The 17622-nt window shown below is 36.0% G+C and overlaps 3 protein-coding genes across 3 annotated transcripts in view; all 3 read right to left on the bottom strand.

Annotated features, from left to right (window-relative positions):
- The window catches only part of LOC117357427 (homeobox protein Hox-D3a-like), a 251680-nt gene that overhangs the window by 229226 nt on the left and 4832 nt on the right, over positions 1–17622 (bottom strand). The gene's annotated exons all lie outside the window — the stretch shown is intronic.
- HOXC8 (homeobox C8) lies at positions 1405–4049 on the bottom strand. The gene is made up of 2 exons (XM_033938010.1): positions 3181–4049; positions 1405–1723 (listed from the first exon to the last, which is right to left on the bottom strand). The coding sequence occupies exons 1-2, from the start codon at positions 3617–3619 to the stop codon at positions 1431–1433; spliced, it is 732 nt and encodes a 243-aa protein (XP_033793901.1). The 5' UTR covers positions 3620–4049; the 3' UTR covers positions 1405–1430.
- HOXC9 (homeobox C9) lies at positions 9518–12957 on the bottom strand. The gene is made up of 2 exons (XM_033938009.1): positions 12360–12957; positions 9518–10304 (listed from the first exon to the last, which is right to left on the bottom strand). The coding sequence occupies exons 1-2, from the start codon at positions 12898–12900 to the stop codon at positions 10060–10062; spliced, it is 786 nt and encodes a 261-aa protein (XP_033793900.1). The 5' UTR covers positions 12901–12957; the 3' UTR covers positions 9518–10059.

Genomic DNA, 17622 nt, shown 5'->3' with positions numbered 1-17622 from the left:
GTCTTTTTTTTAGTCATTATTCTTCTTCTTCATGTCTCATGTACAGTATACAGTACAAATTCACTGTCTTCAGAAACCTGTTCCTGGCAACAGCTACTGCATTCATAGGTTTTTGAACTTACAGGCATTCACAGAAAATAAAGATAAACAAAAAGAAGCGGGTGAGGATTTATTTTTTTTATTTTGTTTTCTCTCGAGCATGTTGCATTAACAAGTCAAGACAATAATATAACTATACATTCAGTGCAATTTAGTCCTAAGCTACTTTTAAAGCACAAATGTAAAAATATATATATATAAAATAACCCACAAGACTGTGCGTTCAAATAGGCAGTTTCAGTTGTTGGGAATCTGAAGAAAATGATTAAAAAACAAACAAACAAATAAGAAAAGCAACAGCAAACAACAGTTAAACAAATGTACAAATACTTTGCAAGCATGACTTCTTTTATAGGTAGTGATAAAGTTAATTGCAAATATCCTTTTTGCTACTCGGTAGCTTTTGTCTCTGGGCAGTGCTGCTGTTCTGTAAGTAACTGTGAGTACAGTTCAGGACAGTGAAAGCCCCTGGTTGGTATTAGCATGGTGTATGCATTATCTTTTAAATATTTTTTTTTTGTTCTAATGATTATTATTGCAGGATCCCCGCTAGGTAGTACACATGACCAAGTCTGACTGATCTTACCCACACTAGTAAACTCTTAAAGAAACAGCGCACAGAATGCTGGTTAACATAACATGGAGAATTACAGCCTGAAATGACTTGGCCTGCCCTATGACTTTATACATTTCAAAGAGTTTATGAAAGCAGATCTGTGCACCTTTTAGTTTTCAAATAAGTTTTTCAGCATTCCCTTTCTTTGCAGTAAGTCAAACTTGACAACCTATGAAATATTTATTTATTTATTTGTTCTAAGGTTGCTGTTTACCAAACACGCTGGCAGAAGAAAATAGAAGTGGGTAAAAATAATTTACTGTAAACATAATCTCCTCATAAGTTCAGGGAGGACTTTAGTGGGGAGGCTTAGGAACAACCTTGCTAAATTAAACAAAAGCAAAATAATAGGGTTTTAAAAAATATTATTTCCCAGTAAATATGCTTAGCACATTAATATTGTATAATTTGCTCTTTCACTAGGTTGAATCAGTTGTCTCAGCATATTCAAAGACACACAAATACACAGAATTGATGCATTTTCTCCCCACTAAAAAAAAAAAATTTACAAGGGAAATCCTATGACAATAAAACGGGGATTATAGCTGAGAGACAGGTAGTAAGTGTTGTGTAACTTTCTCCATTCTTTACTCTATAAAGGCAAATGACCGTCGTAAACATCCCTGCTTTATCATCTGCCATAAACCGGGACTGCAAGGAGGTGGAGGAGAAAACCTGAAAGGGAGACCTTTTTTTTTTTTTTTCTTTCTTTTTCTCATTCCTTGCTGTCTTCTTTTTCCTCCTCTTCTTTTTCCTCTTCCTCGTTCCCATCTTCCTCGGTTTTCTCTTCGTCTCGGGCTCCGGGTAATTTATCTTTATTGTTTTCTTTTTTCCACTTCATTCTCCTGTTCTGGAACCAAATCTTGACCTGCCTTTCACTCAGTCCGAGGGCGTGCGAGACTTCAATGCGACGCTTCCGTGTTAGATAAGGGTTGAAGAGGAACTCCTTTTCCAGTTCCAAAGTCTGATACCGGCTGTAAGTCTGCCTTCCACTGCGTCTTCCTGGAGCTACAACACAAACATAATTTTTTTTTTTTTTGCTATTTGCTTTCCTTTCATTCTTCATGCTTTTTCGTGGTTGTTGGTTCTTAAATCTATTTCTTTTGCAAGCTTCTGAGCTCTCTCAGCTGTCTATCCACCAAACAAAGGAAACCCCTTTCTTTTGCTAAAGACCACAGAAAAAGCCACACTTCAACAGCTGCACATGGGCATTTCATGTCTTTCCTGTGATTATATCTTCCTGGTATCTATTTTATCCTGCGGGGATATAGATGCCTTTTCTCAGTTAGTGTATACTAGTCCTGCCTTGCTCGGTATTTTGGGCTGCAAACATCAACATTTATCAACATTTTTAAAAAGGAAAAGACAAAAGGCAAAGGCAATTCGCCTTGTCGATAAAACTTGTGGGTTTCCTCACACTGTGATGCTTTTACAATTTTAGCCTCCCAGAAAAACTGTATTTTGGTCTGGGAAAAACTTCAAATTATTTCTGATTTTAAATAACATACAAATAGACTGTTTTATGGTCACACGTTGGGTTTTTTAAAAAAAAAATTATTTGTGTTATTTTTTTTAATTTTACAATGTGAAAATATTCTAAAACAATCCCTCTACTGCTTTTAAAACTTTTATGTTAGTTCATTTGAATAATACTGGTATGTCCAATTATAATATTCACTACCCAGTAGTCTAGAATTTCAACGTGACCAATTAGAGCATTTTCTAAACTAAAACTTATTTTCATTGGGGGCTTCCAAAGTTGGGATAAGTTAAGCATTCTGGTTCCTGAGAACTTTTGCAGAAAAAGTTCTAAAGAGTTAAATTATTTGCTACTTGGAGAAGGGTGGGAGATAAAAAAAATGCTTAAATACAAAATAACTTAAAATTGCAATCTTATTACACATACACATACACACATACACTGCATGGGTGTCTCTGTGTGTGTGATTGTGTGTAATAGGGAATATGTTCTAATTTCTTCTAAAATTCAAGGATAATAATGGATTGGCAGAATTAAATTAAGATTGCTATATTTTTAACATCTAGCCCCTTTTTCCAGAAAAAAAGAAAGAATCCCCCCCCCCCCCCGACATTTAAAACAACAGTTACACTTCACATCAAACAGAGGGAAAAAGAAAACCTGGTAGGGGCTGTATTTTTTAGAGGTTTCCTCGGGGCAAATCATAAAAATAACTTTTACTTTATTGTGGCTTTTAAAGAGGATTTCAGCAAATCTCCATGCTCCTTTCCTCTACTCTAATTAAATAAAGACAGCAGAAAAATGCCATTTTCTTTTTTAGTTTGCAAATTCTGGATCTCCTAAAGAAAACATATCCCTCTCTTTTCTCCCCCCCCCCCCCCCCTGGCAGGTTACAGTGGCAGAAACAAAAGAGCAATATAAAGCAATTCAGTTTAAGGATACCGACAACAAAGACAAACACAGAAACAACAGAGATTATCCTAACCGTGAGGTCTCATCCAAGGAAACATGAGGCTGGGAGACGAATTTTGACTTAGGAGGCCTTGTCCCTCGCTACTGTTACTGCTCGAAGACGATTTACATTCCGGGTACTGTACCACGTTCGCCTCTTGCTGGGCTGCTCCGTAGATGCTTTGTCTGGGCAGGGCTTCATAGCTGTAGTATTTGGAAGCGTCTCCGTGGCAGGTCAGGGTGCAGGGATTTTGCTGGTAGCTGGAACTGGAAATGCCGGAGGAGCCGTGGTGGAAGAAGTCCTGGACGTGATGGGAAGGGTGCTGGAAGCTGGGACCTGTGGTGCCCGGAGCGTACATCAGCGCGTGGCTCCTGCCTACACTTTGGGGGAATCTGCAGTCGTAATAGGCCGGTTCCAAGGACTCACCGCCTTTGTACTTGGAAAACAGAGGATTGACAAAGTAGGAACTCATTGCTCTCGCATGAACAACAACAAATAAAAAAATGCCCCCCCCACCACCACCACCACCACCACCTCCAAAACAGCCAAAAAGTCTTTAAATCTAACAGAGAGCGGTTGCCTTAAAAGCTTTGCTTTCGGGGGGCTGGTAAAGTAATTCTTGGCACCCCCCTCTCTTAAGGACGTTTCATAGTGCCTGGGATATCTGCTTAAGTCTTAGTGCTTGTTGGCTTCTCTTGTATCAGTCGGTAGGTAGAGCTCTGTCTCTGAGGTTTTTTTTTTTTTTTTTTTTTACTGCTCCTTCCTTTAACACCACAGGCAAATTCCTTAAAATCCCGGTGGTGAGGTTTTCACACGCGATTCAAATCCATCAATCCTCCCCACCAAGACAGGCTGCAAAGAAATGACAAGGATTTGGGGGGTTTGGATGGAGGTTATGTGGAAAACCAGCCTTCAGAGAAAAAAAAAATATCAAATGAATGAGGGAGGGTTATGAAAGGTGCGCATTAATATCTTTAGGTGCTGTTTTGCAAAGCCAGCCTCTTCACTGATGTGGGGGGAAAATACATGCGCCGTAAGGTCAACTTAGGTAACCTCAACAGGTAATGGTGAAGACAGTAAGAGAGTATTGGTTTGGAACATACATGATGATAACAATAATGATTTATTTGTGTAGTGTTTTGTATTTATTTATATTTGAAATTAATAGCAGACAATCAACAGCTAGTTACGTCACTTGCTTCTGACTCCCCCTTTACGTTGGTTCCTACGTATTCATTCCAAGTCAGCATGCTATTTAGAAGAAAACAGCACTTTAATGGCGAAATTAAATAGCAGAGAATGAAACCAAGCCTGAAAGGGGGGGGGGGGGAGGGAGCAATGTAGAGTTAAGTAAATATGTGTGCAGTTTTTTTGTGTCTGTATTTGTGTTTGTGTATACAGTATATATATATATATATGTGTGTGTGTGTATTAATATGTGTCTGCATATATGAATGTATACATTCATATATGCACACATTCATATATGCACACACATATTAATACACACACACACACACATATATATATACTGTATACACAAACACACACACGTACATATGTATATACATATATACTCACACACACACACATATATATATACCTCTTTTCATAGTTAACTTAAATGTAAGTTACATACACTGTATGTGCTTGTGTATATGTGTGTACACATATACTAATGTATAATACACACACATGCAAACAAAATGAATTGTTAAGGATCACCAAAATGGGTCTCTTACTTCATAAGACAGGTATTTTCCACTGTCTTTTGAATGGAATGGTAGACAAAATAATTGCCATAATTAAATCAGCCTAAATGTGATAAGACAGCAGCTGGAGAAAGTGAAAGCCATTATGAGCAGTGCCTTTCAGATGCTTCCATTTCAATCTGCTAATATCACAAATACTAGAACAGTACCCATTTTCAGAAAATATTTTTATTGCTCTCTTTCTATATGTTGCCATGCCTTGAAAATAACCTCAGACCTTTCTTGAAATAAGAGAAATATTTGCAAGGCCACATAAGCCCTGGACAGTTAAAGATGTGAGTCTTTTCAGTAAAAATAATACCCAGAAAAGCCAACATTGCTTAAAAATATATTTAATAATTGTATGTGGGGAAGCGGAAGGGTTCTCAAATATTTTTTTTCTTTAGTTGTGTACTTTCTGTTCTGATGGTAGGAGGAGAGGGAGATGAGGAAAAGAAATGAGACGAGATCAGTTCAAAACTGATCTCTGTCCAGTTCCATGGTATGAATTGAGATTTCACATAGGAAAAGCATGATTCATGTATGAACATAATTGTATCAGTTTCCAAAATATGTAATAGTTCATTGCCACATCTTTTTAATCTTTTCTGCTGGTGCTGAAGAAGAAAAAGACTGGAAAATATGCTCATATATTTTTACAAAAACAGTTAACTTTATTTATTTTTTTTAAGGAGAAAGCTGTAATTAGTTCAGTGACAATAACCGTAGTAGGCTGGTTTACTTTAAAAATTATGCAAAATATCTCTTAGTATTCCTATTAATAATTTTTATAATTAATGGCAAACACACAAGTTTAGTGACCCATTTGTAATAGATTTTTTTTGTATGTAATTTTGTGGTTCATGATAAAGCTCTCTATAACAACTTCATTGCCTGTTAGATGATTTATCTCAGTGAAAATGCCACAGTGCCCCTGAAAGAAGCACCAGGTAATAACAAGTGCAGCACAGAAACGTGTCCCTAGATCATTTATTTGCACTTTTTCCAATCTACACATTTCTGAAACTTTGAATTAAATGTACGGTGCACTCTATACTGGGAAAATGCGAGTAGTACGTTTGAAACAAAGCTTTGCGGAAATGAAGTGTTTAAAAAGATGCTCATTTACTGGTGTGTTTTTCTGAAATAGATATTTTTCTTTATACAATTTAATGTATAGGCTTTTCACACTTCGATTAAGATACACTCCATTAAGAGTGGCCATACCAAGTAACCAAAGGGTGTACAATTTATGGTCTATATATAGAAGTAAAAATCAAACAAACCAACCTTGGTTCCAGTGCTTATTGCCCTGAGTATTGACTATTATATTTGACTGTAATTTATGGTTAGAAGCTTAATACATATGTTCTTATTTTTTTAATAGCGTCAAACCCGCAAAGTTTTACCAATTTTCCATGAATAATTTATATGACTTTCCCTTTTCTTATTGTAGTATACCCAAGATAAGTCTTTATCAATCCAGGCACGTGGGATTTTTTTTAAGGGAGAAGAAGAGATAGTGGATGCCGCGGATGGGCAGACTGGATGGGCTATTTGGTCTTTATCCGCCGTCATGTTTCTATGTAACTTTCACTTCAAAGCACTTTCAATAGGTTATTATATACTGGTGCTGGGAAATTTATTGTCATTATACTTACGACTAATTTTCTTCTGTTTATAATTTACCTATTTGCTGTTGTTATAACCATTAAAAGAATCTCAGAATCAAACTTGCTATGGTGAACTGGCCCTTCTTTCACGTTACCTGCTTGGAAACCACATTATATGTTAATTTGCAATTCAAAGGTGAACGATGCTGCACACATTTCTTTTGATTTGTTTTCTAACAGCCTTCTAGAGGCCTAAAGGTGTCATCGGATGCCTTGTATAATTTAATGAGCCAAATTGCTTCTAAGATTGATCAATAGCGCCATCTTGTGTACTAACTGAGCCAAACAGGCTTAAAACGAACAAAATAACTCCCAATGAAAGTAAAAGCATTTGTCTACTCTATACCTTTATTTCAACATAATTTATAATTTCTTTTTTTGGGCGACGTGAAGGAGAGCAAGCAGAAGGGACATTATATGTTATTAAACTGACCAATCTGTATAACTGTTATTTTCTCTAACTGCTAAAACCAACACACTCAATATTTGGAGGATAGGTTTAATTAATTCGTGGATATCCAATTGAGCACAATACATTTGAGTAATATACTCAACCTCTTTTCATAGTTAACTTAAATGTAAGTTAACTAAACTACATCATAGTAACAACGCATTTTAGTGGATCCCTTATATTTCCAGAATATATCCATATCTATGCTAGCGTGCATGTGAGTGAATATAAATAAAGGTATAGCTAAGATTATGCAACAGATATGCATAGGATTACACAGGGACAGGGCACAACTGCATTGTAAAATCTAATAGCTACCTACTTTTGAAAAGGTTTTTTTAATCAGGTTTTGGCATTTTTTTTATCCGAGAAGGGATCTGTTGCTTGTAGCCTCTCTAGACAAAACATTCCAATAATCCGGTTTCAAAGGAAAGAGTATTCACCTTACTTAAACCATAAAGTAATTAAAGCCAGACGTCTAGCCGGTTCTGTGGTCCTGTATTGTTCAATTCCATTCAAGACAGATACCATTAACACAGGGTTATAAAGCCTGCAGATTTTGCTGCGGAAGTGTACCTATGGACATCTTTCAAAAAATGCTGTATCCTGTCTCTTTCTGTGTGTGCATTGGGAGGTGGGGGGTACAGGTTATGAAAGGAAGAAAAAAAAATATAAGATGAAGAATGAAATGCCATATAAACATTTTTAAATTAATTTGATTTCTCTCTCTTTATGCATTTGAAAATTGTGATGTGAAAAGGATTCTTTGTGTATGTGTGTGTGTGTGCGCGCGCACGCATGTGACAGAGCAAGAGAGAGAGAGAGAGTGATTTCGGATGGGAGCAGGGAGAGAGACGTGTTCTATGCATGTATAAGCAGATACACATACACATATTACATGTCATATGTGTAACTGTACAATATAGAAATTTAGGAATCTTAGCCTTAAAATGTTTTACAATTTAGTAAAAAATGTAATCCGAATACCATTTGCAATAAACAATCAATTAATCTATCTATTTCTGTATATTATAATTTTATATAGAAGTGCTCATAATTTCTAATATCGCCTAAAAATTTTCGAATTCATGGGCTACAAATCCACTTTAATCTGGTTCATAATGTTCACACTTTAAAAGTTACATACTCGTAAGAAAACGGAAAATTCAAGAAATGTCAGTGAACATATCAAAGATATTTCCATATCTGTCCTAAAACGGATCGTTTTCTGTTTGGTAAATTTTAGAATGCGTGTGTAAAGCACATTTTCTCTTAATTTTTTTTTTATATCAAGCTAAAAACTAGTTTTTCATATCCCTGGCAGCCTAGTCTAGTCTTTTAACGTTTCCTTAAAATGTTTGTAGGAGTTTTCGGTTGAAAAATTATAATATATTTTAATCCATTGATTTGGAAGACACTATATATCCCGTCTTCCCCAAAGAGCTCAAAACTGATTATATACTGTATATAAAGAGGGTCGTTCAAAATATAATTATATACACATAAATTTTGAGGTATGTCGTCCAGCCTATATATAGCTTAAAACTGTGAATCTATTTACCATTATTAGATTTCTACCCATTTCATATAAACAATCCTTACACTGATTTTTATGATCATGGAACCGTTGCTTCTAATTTCTAACAGTATTATCCCTGCAGTTCGCCATGGTTGGAAAATCTTTGTACGTTTCCAGTACTCTATAAAACAAACAAACAAAAAAATCCTAGCTGCAAACAAGTTCCAAAATGAAAAATAAATAAATTTACACCATATTAAACTGGCCTCTTGACCGAGTATCAAAACACTAATCATTGCTAACCTTAAAACAGGAGAAACCCTCGTTTATTTCAATACTGCCTCAATACAATCTACCAACCACGTAAAAGGTTGCTTTTTAAGAGGCCTTTGCTATCAACAGTTCAGGTCTCATTGACAATATCTACAAGTGTTTGTCCATCTTATTTGCACTTGATTTATTACACTTGTGTTGGGAGGGGGAGGGGCGATAACTTCCAATTAAAGGCACAATTTTAAACAGAATGAACAAGTTCCTAGCATCAAGTTTAACTGTTGTTTTTTGCACTTTCCAAATCGCTGCAGGTAAGGTAAATTACATTAAGAATGTAGCAAGCCTAGTGTCAAACCACATGAAAACTTACCATTTACTATGATTGGTTGTGGTCAAAGATATTTTTTTTTAGAAATTAACTGTCTAAAATTAAAACATATTACATTACATGCAAGATAACATACATGTGCCAGTGCACGCGTGCACGCTCACACACACACTCACACACATACACTATATTGTGCAGCAAAAATGTCTCTAACAGTAACTTCTCATTTAAAATAAAATACAGTCACAGCTTCACTGTTCTATCCAGTTCCTCATTATTTTTAAGAATATTTGTAATATTCCCTGATCTCCCAGAAGCTTTCTGCCCTTACTATGCTCAGACTGAATATTGCAATATAATAAACACACCTATATGAAGGCTTTAGTGACATTATCTATATTTACACACAGCTTATCTATAAGCAAACGTAATAACACTACAGAATTTTGTTTTGTAACAAGAATAGATTACACTCATAAAGCACCAAAAAAGTCCAGGACGGTGACATAAACATTTGTAACAATTTCCCCTCCCCCCCCTTTTTGTACAAAATATGCACTCACAAACTTTTGAAATAAAAATAAAACACTGAAGAAGTATAACTTACAAATAAAAATACTAACAAAATAATATTAACAATAATAATAATAATAATAACAATATTAACAATAATATAATAATTCAATAATATAATAATTCAAGTAGGCTCTGGTTGTTTGTAACGAGGAAAATTACAATGTTTATTTAGTTGCATTTTAAAAAGGCTGTGTTCAAAAATGCTGCTGTGTTTATCTAATCTAAACACCAATTCGCATATTTTGAGTCAAAATGTTTTTTTTAAAAATCAGAGTACAGTTTTTAATGTTTCTGTGTTCTTTCTATTGTTTCAATGAATATTGACATGATTTCTGCAAACTTTATTGCTGTTCCTTATCACTTTTTTCTTTATTCATTTTCTTCATTTTCATTCTTCTGTTCTGAAACCAGATTTTAACTTGTCGCTCAGTGAGGTTAAGGACCCGGGCTACCTCGTACCGCCGGTCTCTAGTCAGATACATATTGAATAAAAATTCTTTCTCCAGTTCTAAGGTTTGATATTTTGTATAAGGACATCTTTTCTTCCTAGTTGAACGTGCATGAATCCAGTTTGCCACAGGATTGCCTGAAGAAAAACAATATGGTGGAGAAAATGCATTAAAAAATGTTGATCCAATTACTTGAAATAGACTTTACAATATATTTTTAAAATTGAAAAAGGAACATTTAATTTTCAGCACCGTGCTAGAAAATATATTTGGGGGATGTGCTATTAGTTTCTAAAGACTATTATTACTGACAGTCCTTTTCCCTTCTCATATTTATTTTGCTCTTTCACAGAAGGTTGCATCAAATAAAAGGCAAGTGCTGACTTTAGAATATTATAATCCATGTGATCAGCAGATTTAACCCAAGAATAGTCATAAAAACAACCCCCCCCCAAAAAAAAAATTCCACCTTCTCCCAGGCCCATAAACACCCTATACAACCTCTGCCTTTTATTTATTTTTATTTTTTTTAGCAGGATGGAGGACTGGTGAGCGTGAGTTGGGTTCTCCCCTTCTTTTGCTTTGCCTTATTTTGCAAGATTTAAAAACTGCATCTATCTTGATTCATTCCATTGAAAGCCAGAAAAATTTGTGACAGACAATGGCTTTTAATGCTTGTAATTACACAGTGTTCCTTCTTTTAACTAATGGCTTGCATCGAACTTTAGCTTTCTAAGAATTTAGGTAGAGCCAGGGCATAGAAATTGCATACTAGATGGGTCTCAAGTGTTTTATAATTACCTATGTTTAATATAAATTTTTAGTCATACATGGTAGAATGTAACCTCCATCTATTACTGATTTGGAAAACAAAGTTTGATAAAAGGGTCCCTGAGATGCCTTGGTTCTCTATCTATCTATCTATCTATTGAGATATGTTATTAGAGAGAGAGTGTGTGTGTGAGACAGAGAAGAGAGATGTTATGTTTATTTACATAGACAAAGATGGTTGAACCAACAGTTTTCATCCATTTTTAAAAAGTGCCCAATATGTAGTTTTCTATGTTATATGTATACATAGTTGCAGAATGGATGCAAAATACATACATGTTATTTTATGGGTATGTATATATGTGTATGTATATATGTGCATGTATGTTTATGAATTTTAATATATCTTTTTATCTACATATCTATATTTTATCTTTCTATAGACATAAACACATATACACAGAGACAGCTGTGTGTATATTGTATAGTCACAAGCTATATATCTATCTAGCTATTTATTGTTATAGTGTGTATGATTATATGTATATCCTATATACACTCTCCTGGTCATGTTGTTTGTGTTTAGCTTCCTAATAAATTCATAGATATGCCTTGATTACATAATGCAAGACTCCATCTTGCACATGAAGGTAAAGATTAGTATTCTCTTTTTGTTTCTGTCTTTCTGGAAGCTGATTGTGTTTATAAGTGATCTATCAATGGTTCCTTGTTACCTTCCTCTCTTAGTTTTGAAATTCTGTTGCCTAACATCCTGTGGTTGGCCCCCCAATAAATATTTCTTTAAGGGTAAGGTCCCTGGTTAAGTAGTAGGTTCTTTCTCCATCCATGTTCCCAGTTGCACATGCTAGACCTAGCCATTAAGTCAGGATTCTTCTAAAATTGTATTGATGGAAGCAATGTCTTCCCTCCTAGAAAAACCACCTTTTTAAATGAAAAGTAATGGATTTATCTTCCTTTCGCCCTCCTTGCAAAATCATTACATCACTTTTTTGCATTTTTTTTTTTAAACCTCCCCTTATCATATATTACAGCATAACTCTTCAACATTTGTGGAAAGTGTAAGGTACTGGTACCTAGGGCTTTTGCTGCTGATCACATATCTCCATTATGAATATTTTCATCTGGAAAGCGTCTGATCTTACTCCCTGCCCATGTTAAGACAGCTCTGTTCCTTCCTATTTTAGTTTGCTCTGCTAAGCTTTTATTTTCTTCTTTTAAAAAAAAATCTCCTCCTTGTCTTCCTGTTACAGAGTAGAGTTTTAGGGTAGGGCCCGCAAAGAATTTCTAAACAGCCGTGGTAATTTCATTTTATGGAGTACTGTAGCCAAGGCTATAATTCCTCCCCTGGTTGTAAACAGGAATGACTCCCCCAACCCCCCACCCTGCACATAGCAACTTACTGGGGTCCATTTCGCTCTTCTCTTCTTTGTGTTTGCTGGAAACGATGGCTTCAGAGTCCGGGGAGGGGATGGTGTGTGGTGTCCTGTCTCTGAGATCAGCGGGAGAGCCGTATATGTAGTCCGGATAGCTGCGTCCGTCGCTGGGGCCGCACTCCGTCCTTCTGCCCGGGAAAGCGTCAGGCTTGAGCCCGTAGTGTCTGCTGCTGGCCGCAAAGCCTGGGAAAGAGACGGCTCCTGAGAGAGGCTCCAGCCAAGTGCGCATATACCTCGCGTCTGTTCCTATGTGGGGCTGGTGGTGGGTGTATGGATGGTAGACCACTGAAGACTGTGAGTGCACTGGAGCCCAAGAGTTGGTGAAAACAGCCGGTTTGGGGGCAAAACTGCAAGATGGAAAATCCCCACAGTCCGGGACTAGCCCTGATGGTCTGGCAGCTGCAGGGTGAGCCCCAGTGCTGGGAAACCTAGAAGCCAAGATTTCTTCATTTTCATGACTGATCAGAGAATCCACATAATAGTTGCTTATGGGACCCGAAGCCGACATTGTTCCCCCTCTTTTACATTCATAAGATTATTGTATGAACTGTATGTGTACTTTTTATCTGCTCATAGAACAATCAGGGCAGGTAATTATTTTTTCAGCCTTTCCCTTTTTGCCATTGGCTCCCGCATCCCACGTGATTGTATTTACCCAAAAAAAATACAGTCTGGATCAATGCGCAGGTCTTCTTTTTCTCGCTCTCCCTCCCTACACCCCGTCCTCTAATAGCGTTGGGAGACCTGGTTTCGTAAAACTGTTGAAAATAATGCGGAAATTAACGGTTTAGACCTCCTGCTATTCATTAGGTGGGATAATCTTGCCTATTCCCTGGTATGGTAAGAGCTGGAATAACCAAGGGACAGGGACGGGAGGGGGAGAGCGAGAGAGAGAATGAGAGCGAGGGAGAGAGGAAACTGTGTCTAAGGTACATGTAGGTAATAACTGGGGGACTATTTCCTGACGTAATTTATCTCTGTCTGTTCTATTTACTCTGCAGCCTGTAAGCCTAGAATTGACATATTCAAATGGAAAAAAAATCAGTTCTAATAATAATAATTATAATAATATAAGGCACTGTATAAAGTGCTTCATTTAACCCCTAACGCTCATGTATCAGTAGACAAAACAAAACCTTGTTAGCTTTGAGTTGTCTAGAGAATGCTTAAACTGTTTCTTTTTGGGTACACCGTCTAGGGATGCTATTAAATGCAGAAAATGTGTGCTCCTGTCCCTGTCCCCCCCCCCCCCCTCTCTCTGTGAACACAAACAAATGCAAATAAATGCATATAATAGATACGTATGCAAAATGTGCACACATGTTCTGTATTATATATTTGGCCTCCAGTAAATCTCTTATGGAGGATGAAAATAAACTTGTAAAATCTCAGATGTAAAGGATCCTCCCCAAAACTGAAAAAAAGTGTCAGCAGTCTGCATCCTGCATTCAGAGGCTCCACTGGGCTACTGCTCAGATGTTTTTTTTTTTTTAATGCCCTTTCAATAAAAATTTTACGAGGACCATTTGATTGTTCATAAATGTGTCCTTCATTAAATAAAACCAGGGACTGGATTTGAGACTGCTCAGCCTGAGAGTTCAGTGGGATAAATAAAATTTGCATTTTTCTTTGAAAACAATACATTTGGGATCTCCCTGAATATACTTTGTGTACTTGTGAGGAAAAATGAAATATGGCCTTTGTAAGTGCATCTATTGTGGTATTTTTGAGGGGCCAACTAGTTACAGAGAATGAATTTAAATGGAAAAATCCTTCTATCTGGACTGATACATATAAATTAACGACAACAAGAAACAGAAACATTGGGGGGGGGGAGGGGAGAATTGAAATGTTTACATTTTTTCTTTTTTCTTTCATCGTCTGAGGTTATTAGGAGTACACACAAAGAAGCTTTTGCATATTCGGTCGATAAGTGATAATAGGTTTAGGACCAAAAAATAAAAGATATGTTCTCATGGAAAAGTGAAAGTTGTATGGTTAAACTGGCTTCGGATTCAGCATACAGAAACCGAATTATGGACTGGACTGGGTATGAAAAGGAAATACATAAATAAAATAAACATATATGTAAAAAGAGAAAGATTTAAGTGGAGAATGTAGTCATTCTCAATGTTAAACATAAGCATATGCCAACAGACACCAACCATTAAGTTTGCCCTAGAATCTCAAGATTAGTAAACATTACATTTAAGCTCGCCACTTAACTCACAAATGCTTAAAATATGAGTGCACCAACTCTTTAGAAGCTCAGAAAGCAGCGCTTCTGTTTCTGTGAATCTGTGCCGCTTGCAGGTGCCACTGAAAATAGGAACAATGTCTAAAATAGTCTTTCTAAAAAGCAGGAAAGCCGATTTCCCTTTTCACTTTCATTTATACTCATTTGGTTTCAGACTGCAAGCTCTACGAGCTTACGCGGAAAATGCCACTGTGGTCCCTGAGGCCTTTACTTGAGTTGGTCTGTCAGTAACACATCAACAGTGACGGCTATTTTATAAGACAACACAATCATATGAAACTTACAAAACAAAGTCTGTAGGTGGAAGAGAGGTAAAGGGTTAGACATCTTCAAGATATGACATGGCTGATAATTGTAACAAACATCCACATTCTACCATTTCCTGATGATCAAAAATAATAATAATTTAAAAAAAAAAACACACATATATTTTTTTTTAAATTTGTTTTTACAACCAGGACAATCTTCGCCCCTCCCCTTCCACTATGCCTCCTCCACATACATACAATTACCAGTCTAATTATACATCATCATCATCATCATTTTGTTACAGATATTAGTTTGCACTGATGACTTTTCTTCCATGTCAGGAAATTTAAAAAAAAAAATCAACTGGACTTGTTAAGCAAAGTTTTCCCAAAAGATATAACAGTGGACCCTAAAGGAAGACCCAACCTCTCGTCACCAGGCATATTCTTCATTCAGCCAACAGTACACAGTCCATGACTATAAATAGTGTAGACCATGGTTAGAGTTTTGGTTTTAAATTTAATAGTGTGAATAAGTGAAACATTATCGAAGGGCATCTATTTAAAATCCATCCTCGAACTAATAAATACTGAAGTCAATAAAAATTGATATTTAGAAGAAAATCTTTAAGACAATAATCCTCAAAAAGATTGGGCCCTTTAGACAAACTGTTCCATGTTGCAATCTGAACACAGGACTGTTTCCAACTCAAGTTTTAGTCTTTAATATTGCTCTGAGTCTATTCAGGCCGGAGTGCTAGAGAAGACGTTATTCTTCCTTAGAATGTTACTAAAATATCCTTTCCGTTTTCTATATTTCTCTGTTCCTTAAGATACAAACTTCCCATGCACAAGGCAGCTAGTTTCTTAAAACCTATTAAAAAAAAAATAAATTCTACATTTCCCTGTGAATCAGAGTAGTGGGCATTTTTTAAAAACCATATTTGGTCAAATATAAACAATATAAGATATACAGAGAGAAACAGGTGATATTAATACATTATTTAGTATCTGTATGACCATAAGAGAAGGTAAGGAAAGCTTATATACCTTATATAATTCACATTAATCCTGGATTCTACTGATTATATTTTGCAAATTAACAGTATCCATTCTTCCCCCTAATTTTGTTAAATTATTATTCTTCAGTTTTTTTTTTTTGGGTTTTTTTTTGCGAGAAAGGATATGAAATCATCTGTTTTATTTGGTAGAAAGACCGATCATATAAAAGCACATATACAGATCTTCATTGGTGCACCCAAAGTCATTAAATAAATAAATAAATAATAAACAGTATAATGCACACCGATGAATGACAACGAACGCCATTGTCTGAGGCCTTCAGAAAATACAAAGCGCCCTCCTCAGATCACCCAGTACAGCTTGAGTGCATTTGCACCGTGAAACTTTTGGGAAATGACAAACACTATATCGCAATATCTGATTTAAGAAAGCAAAAATCACGCCATTCAGGGCTGCAGCTTTCCAGAGATGGAAAACAAGTAATTTAACCCATTTTACGCTGAGTGGCCTGGGATTAACAGTTGGATACACCAGCCTTGACAGGCAGACAAACGGCGTCTCCAAAATCAGAGTCCCCTGGCTAAAAGCGATTCCCCCTCTCGGTTCAATTAACACCGTCAAGTTCGGATTTAAAAAAAAATCATTTTCTTTTTCACTGTTTTCATGGGTTTTTTTCTAGGTGTTTTTATTATAGGCGCTCTTTTTTTTGAGGGGGGAGGGCTTATTCTTATAGCTGTATTGTTTTGTTTGACTCAGCAAAAAAATGCAATAAAAATGAACCCAGCAAAAATAAATACAGAAAACAAACAAAAATAAAACAAGAAGCCGCCATAATCTTCCTTCCATTCTTTAACTATCCTCTATTCTTTTTTATCTCTCTCATCCTTTTTTCTTTCTCAACATGGGTTGTTTGTTTTTGTTGTTTTTTAAAATCTCGTCTATATTTCTATGTGAGCAGGACAGAAAATAATGCCTGGGTTCTAAAACTGATTTTATTCAAATTATTTTGTCTATACTGTTTATAAGCAAATGACACATATTATTCTGAAAGAGGCGACTTCTCCCAAATGTCTTGTGAAAGTTGCAGGATGTGTAAACAGATTTAAATAAACAAAAGAAAATGAGAATAATCTGATATATAAGCCCAAGAAGACAAAAGTCCTTAAACCCTTGCAAAAGTTCTCCCTTGGCTACATCAATGACATCCTGCAGGATAATTTTTCCTTTTAAATTATTAAAAGTGTTGTGCACTAAATTGACTTTTGTGATATACATCATGTTATTTACATATGATTTTTGATCTCTGGACTTTAATCTGAAGAGAATTTTTGAGGGCCCCAGAAAGAAGAAAAAAAGGGTGGGGGAGGTCTTTATCATATTCTGCCCTTTATTTTGCAAGAATTATTATGTTTCTGCTCATTCCTGGAATTGTTTGAATGTTAAATTTAAAGAATATTGTGTTGAAACGACTTTGGATTCCAGACTGGGTTTAATAGTCAGGGGGCCACTGGACAATAAATTCCAACGTGCAATTAAAGCATTAAAGCTTAGGCCCAATTGACTTAACTCACTCTCTCTCCAATCTCTCATGTGTCTTCAAATCTGGCTCTTGGCTAAGCAGATATGTCTATACCTAGACATATGCACACACACACACACACACACACACACACACACACACACACACACATATATATATATA

This window comes from Geotrypetes seraphini, chromosome 3 (assembly GCF_902459505.1).
Source record: "Geotrypetes seraphini chromosome 3, aGeoSer1.1, whole genome shotgun sequence".
Taxonomy (NCBI): Eukaryota; Metazoa; Chordata; class Amphibia; order Gymnophiona; family Dermophiidae; genus Geotrypetes; species Geotrypetes seraphini.
Note: the sequence above shows the minus strand (reverse complement) of the source record. Positions and strands in the feature narration are given on the sequence as shown.

Bases quoted from the DNA above. Each gene is read 5' to 3' on its own strand.
- HOXC8 (XM_033938010.1), bottom strand. From the start codon at position 3,619: ATGAGTTCCTACTTTGTCAATCCTCTGTTTTCCAAGTACAAAGGCGGT. The intron at 1,724-3,180 runs GTTAGGATAATC...TTTGTGTTGTAG, and splicing joins TCCTTGGATGAGACCTCACG to CTCCAGGAAGACGCAGTGGA.
- HOXC9 (XM_033938009.1), bottom strand. From the start codon at position 12,900: ATGTCGGCTTCGGGTCCCATAAGCAACTATTATGTGGATTCTCTGATC. The intron at 10,305-12,359 runs GTAAGTTGCTAT...GTTTTTCTTCAG, and splicing joins GAAGAGCGAAATGGACCCCA to GCAATCCTGTGGCAAACTGG.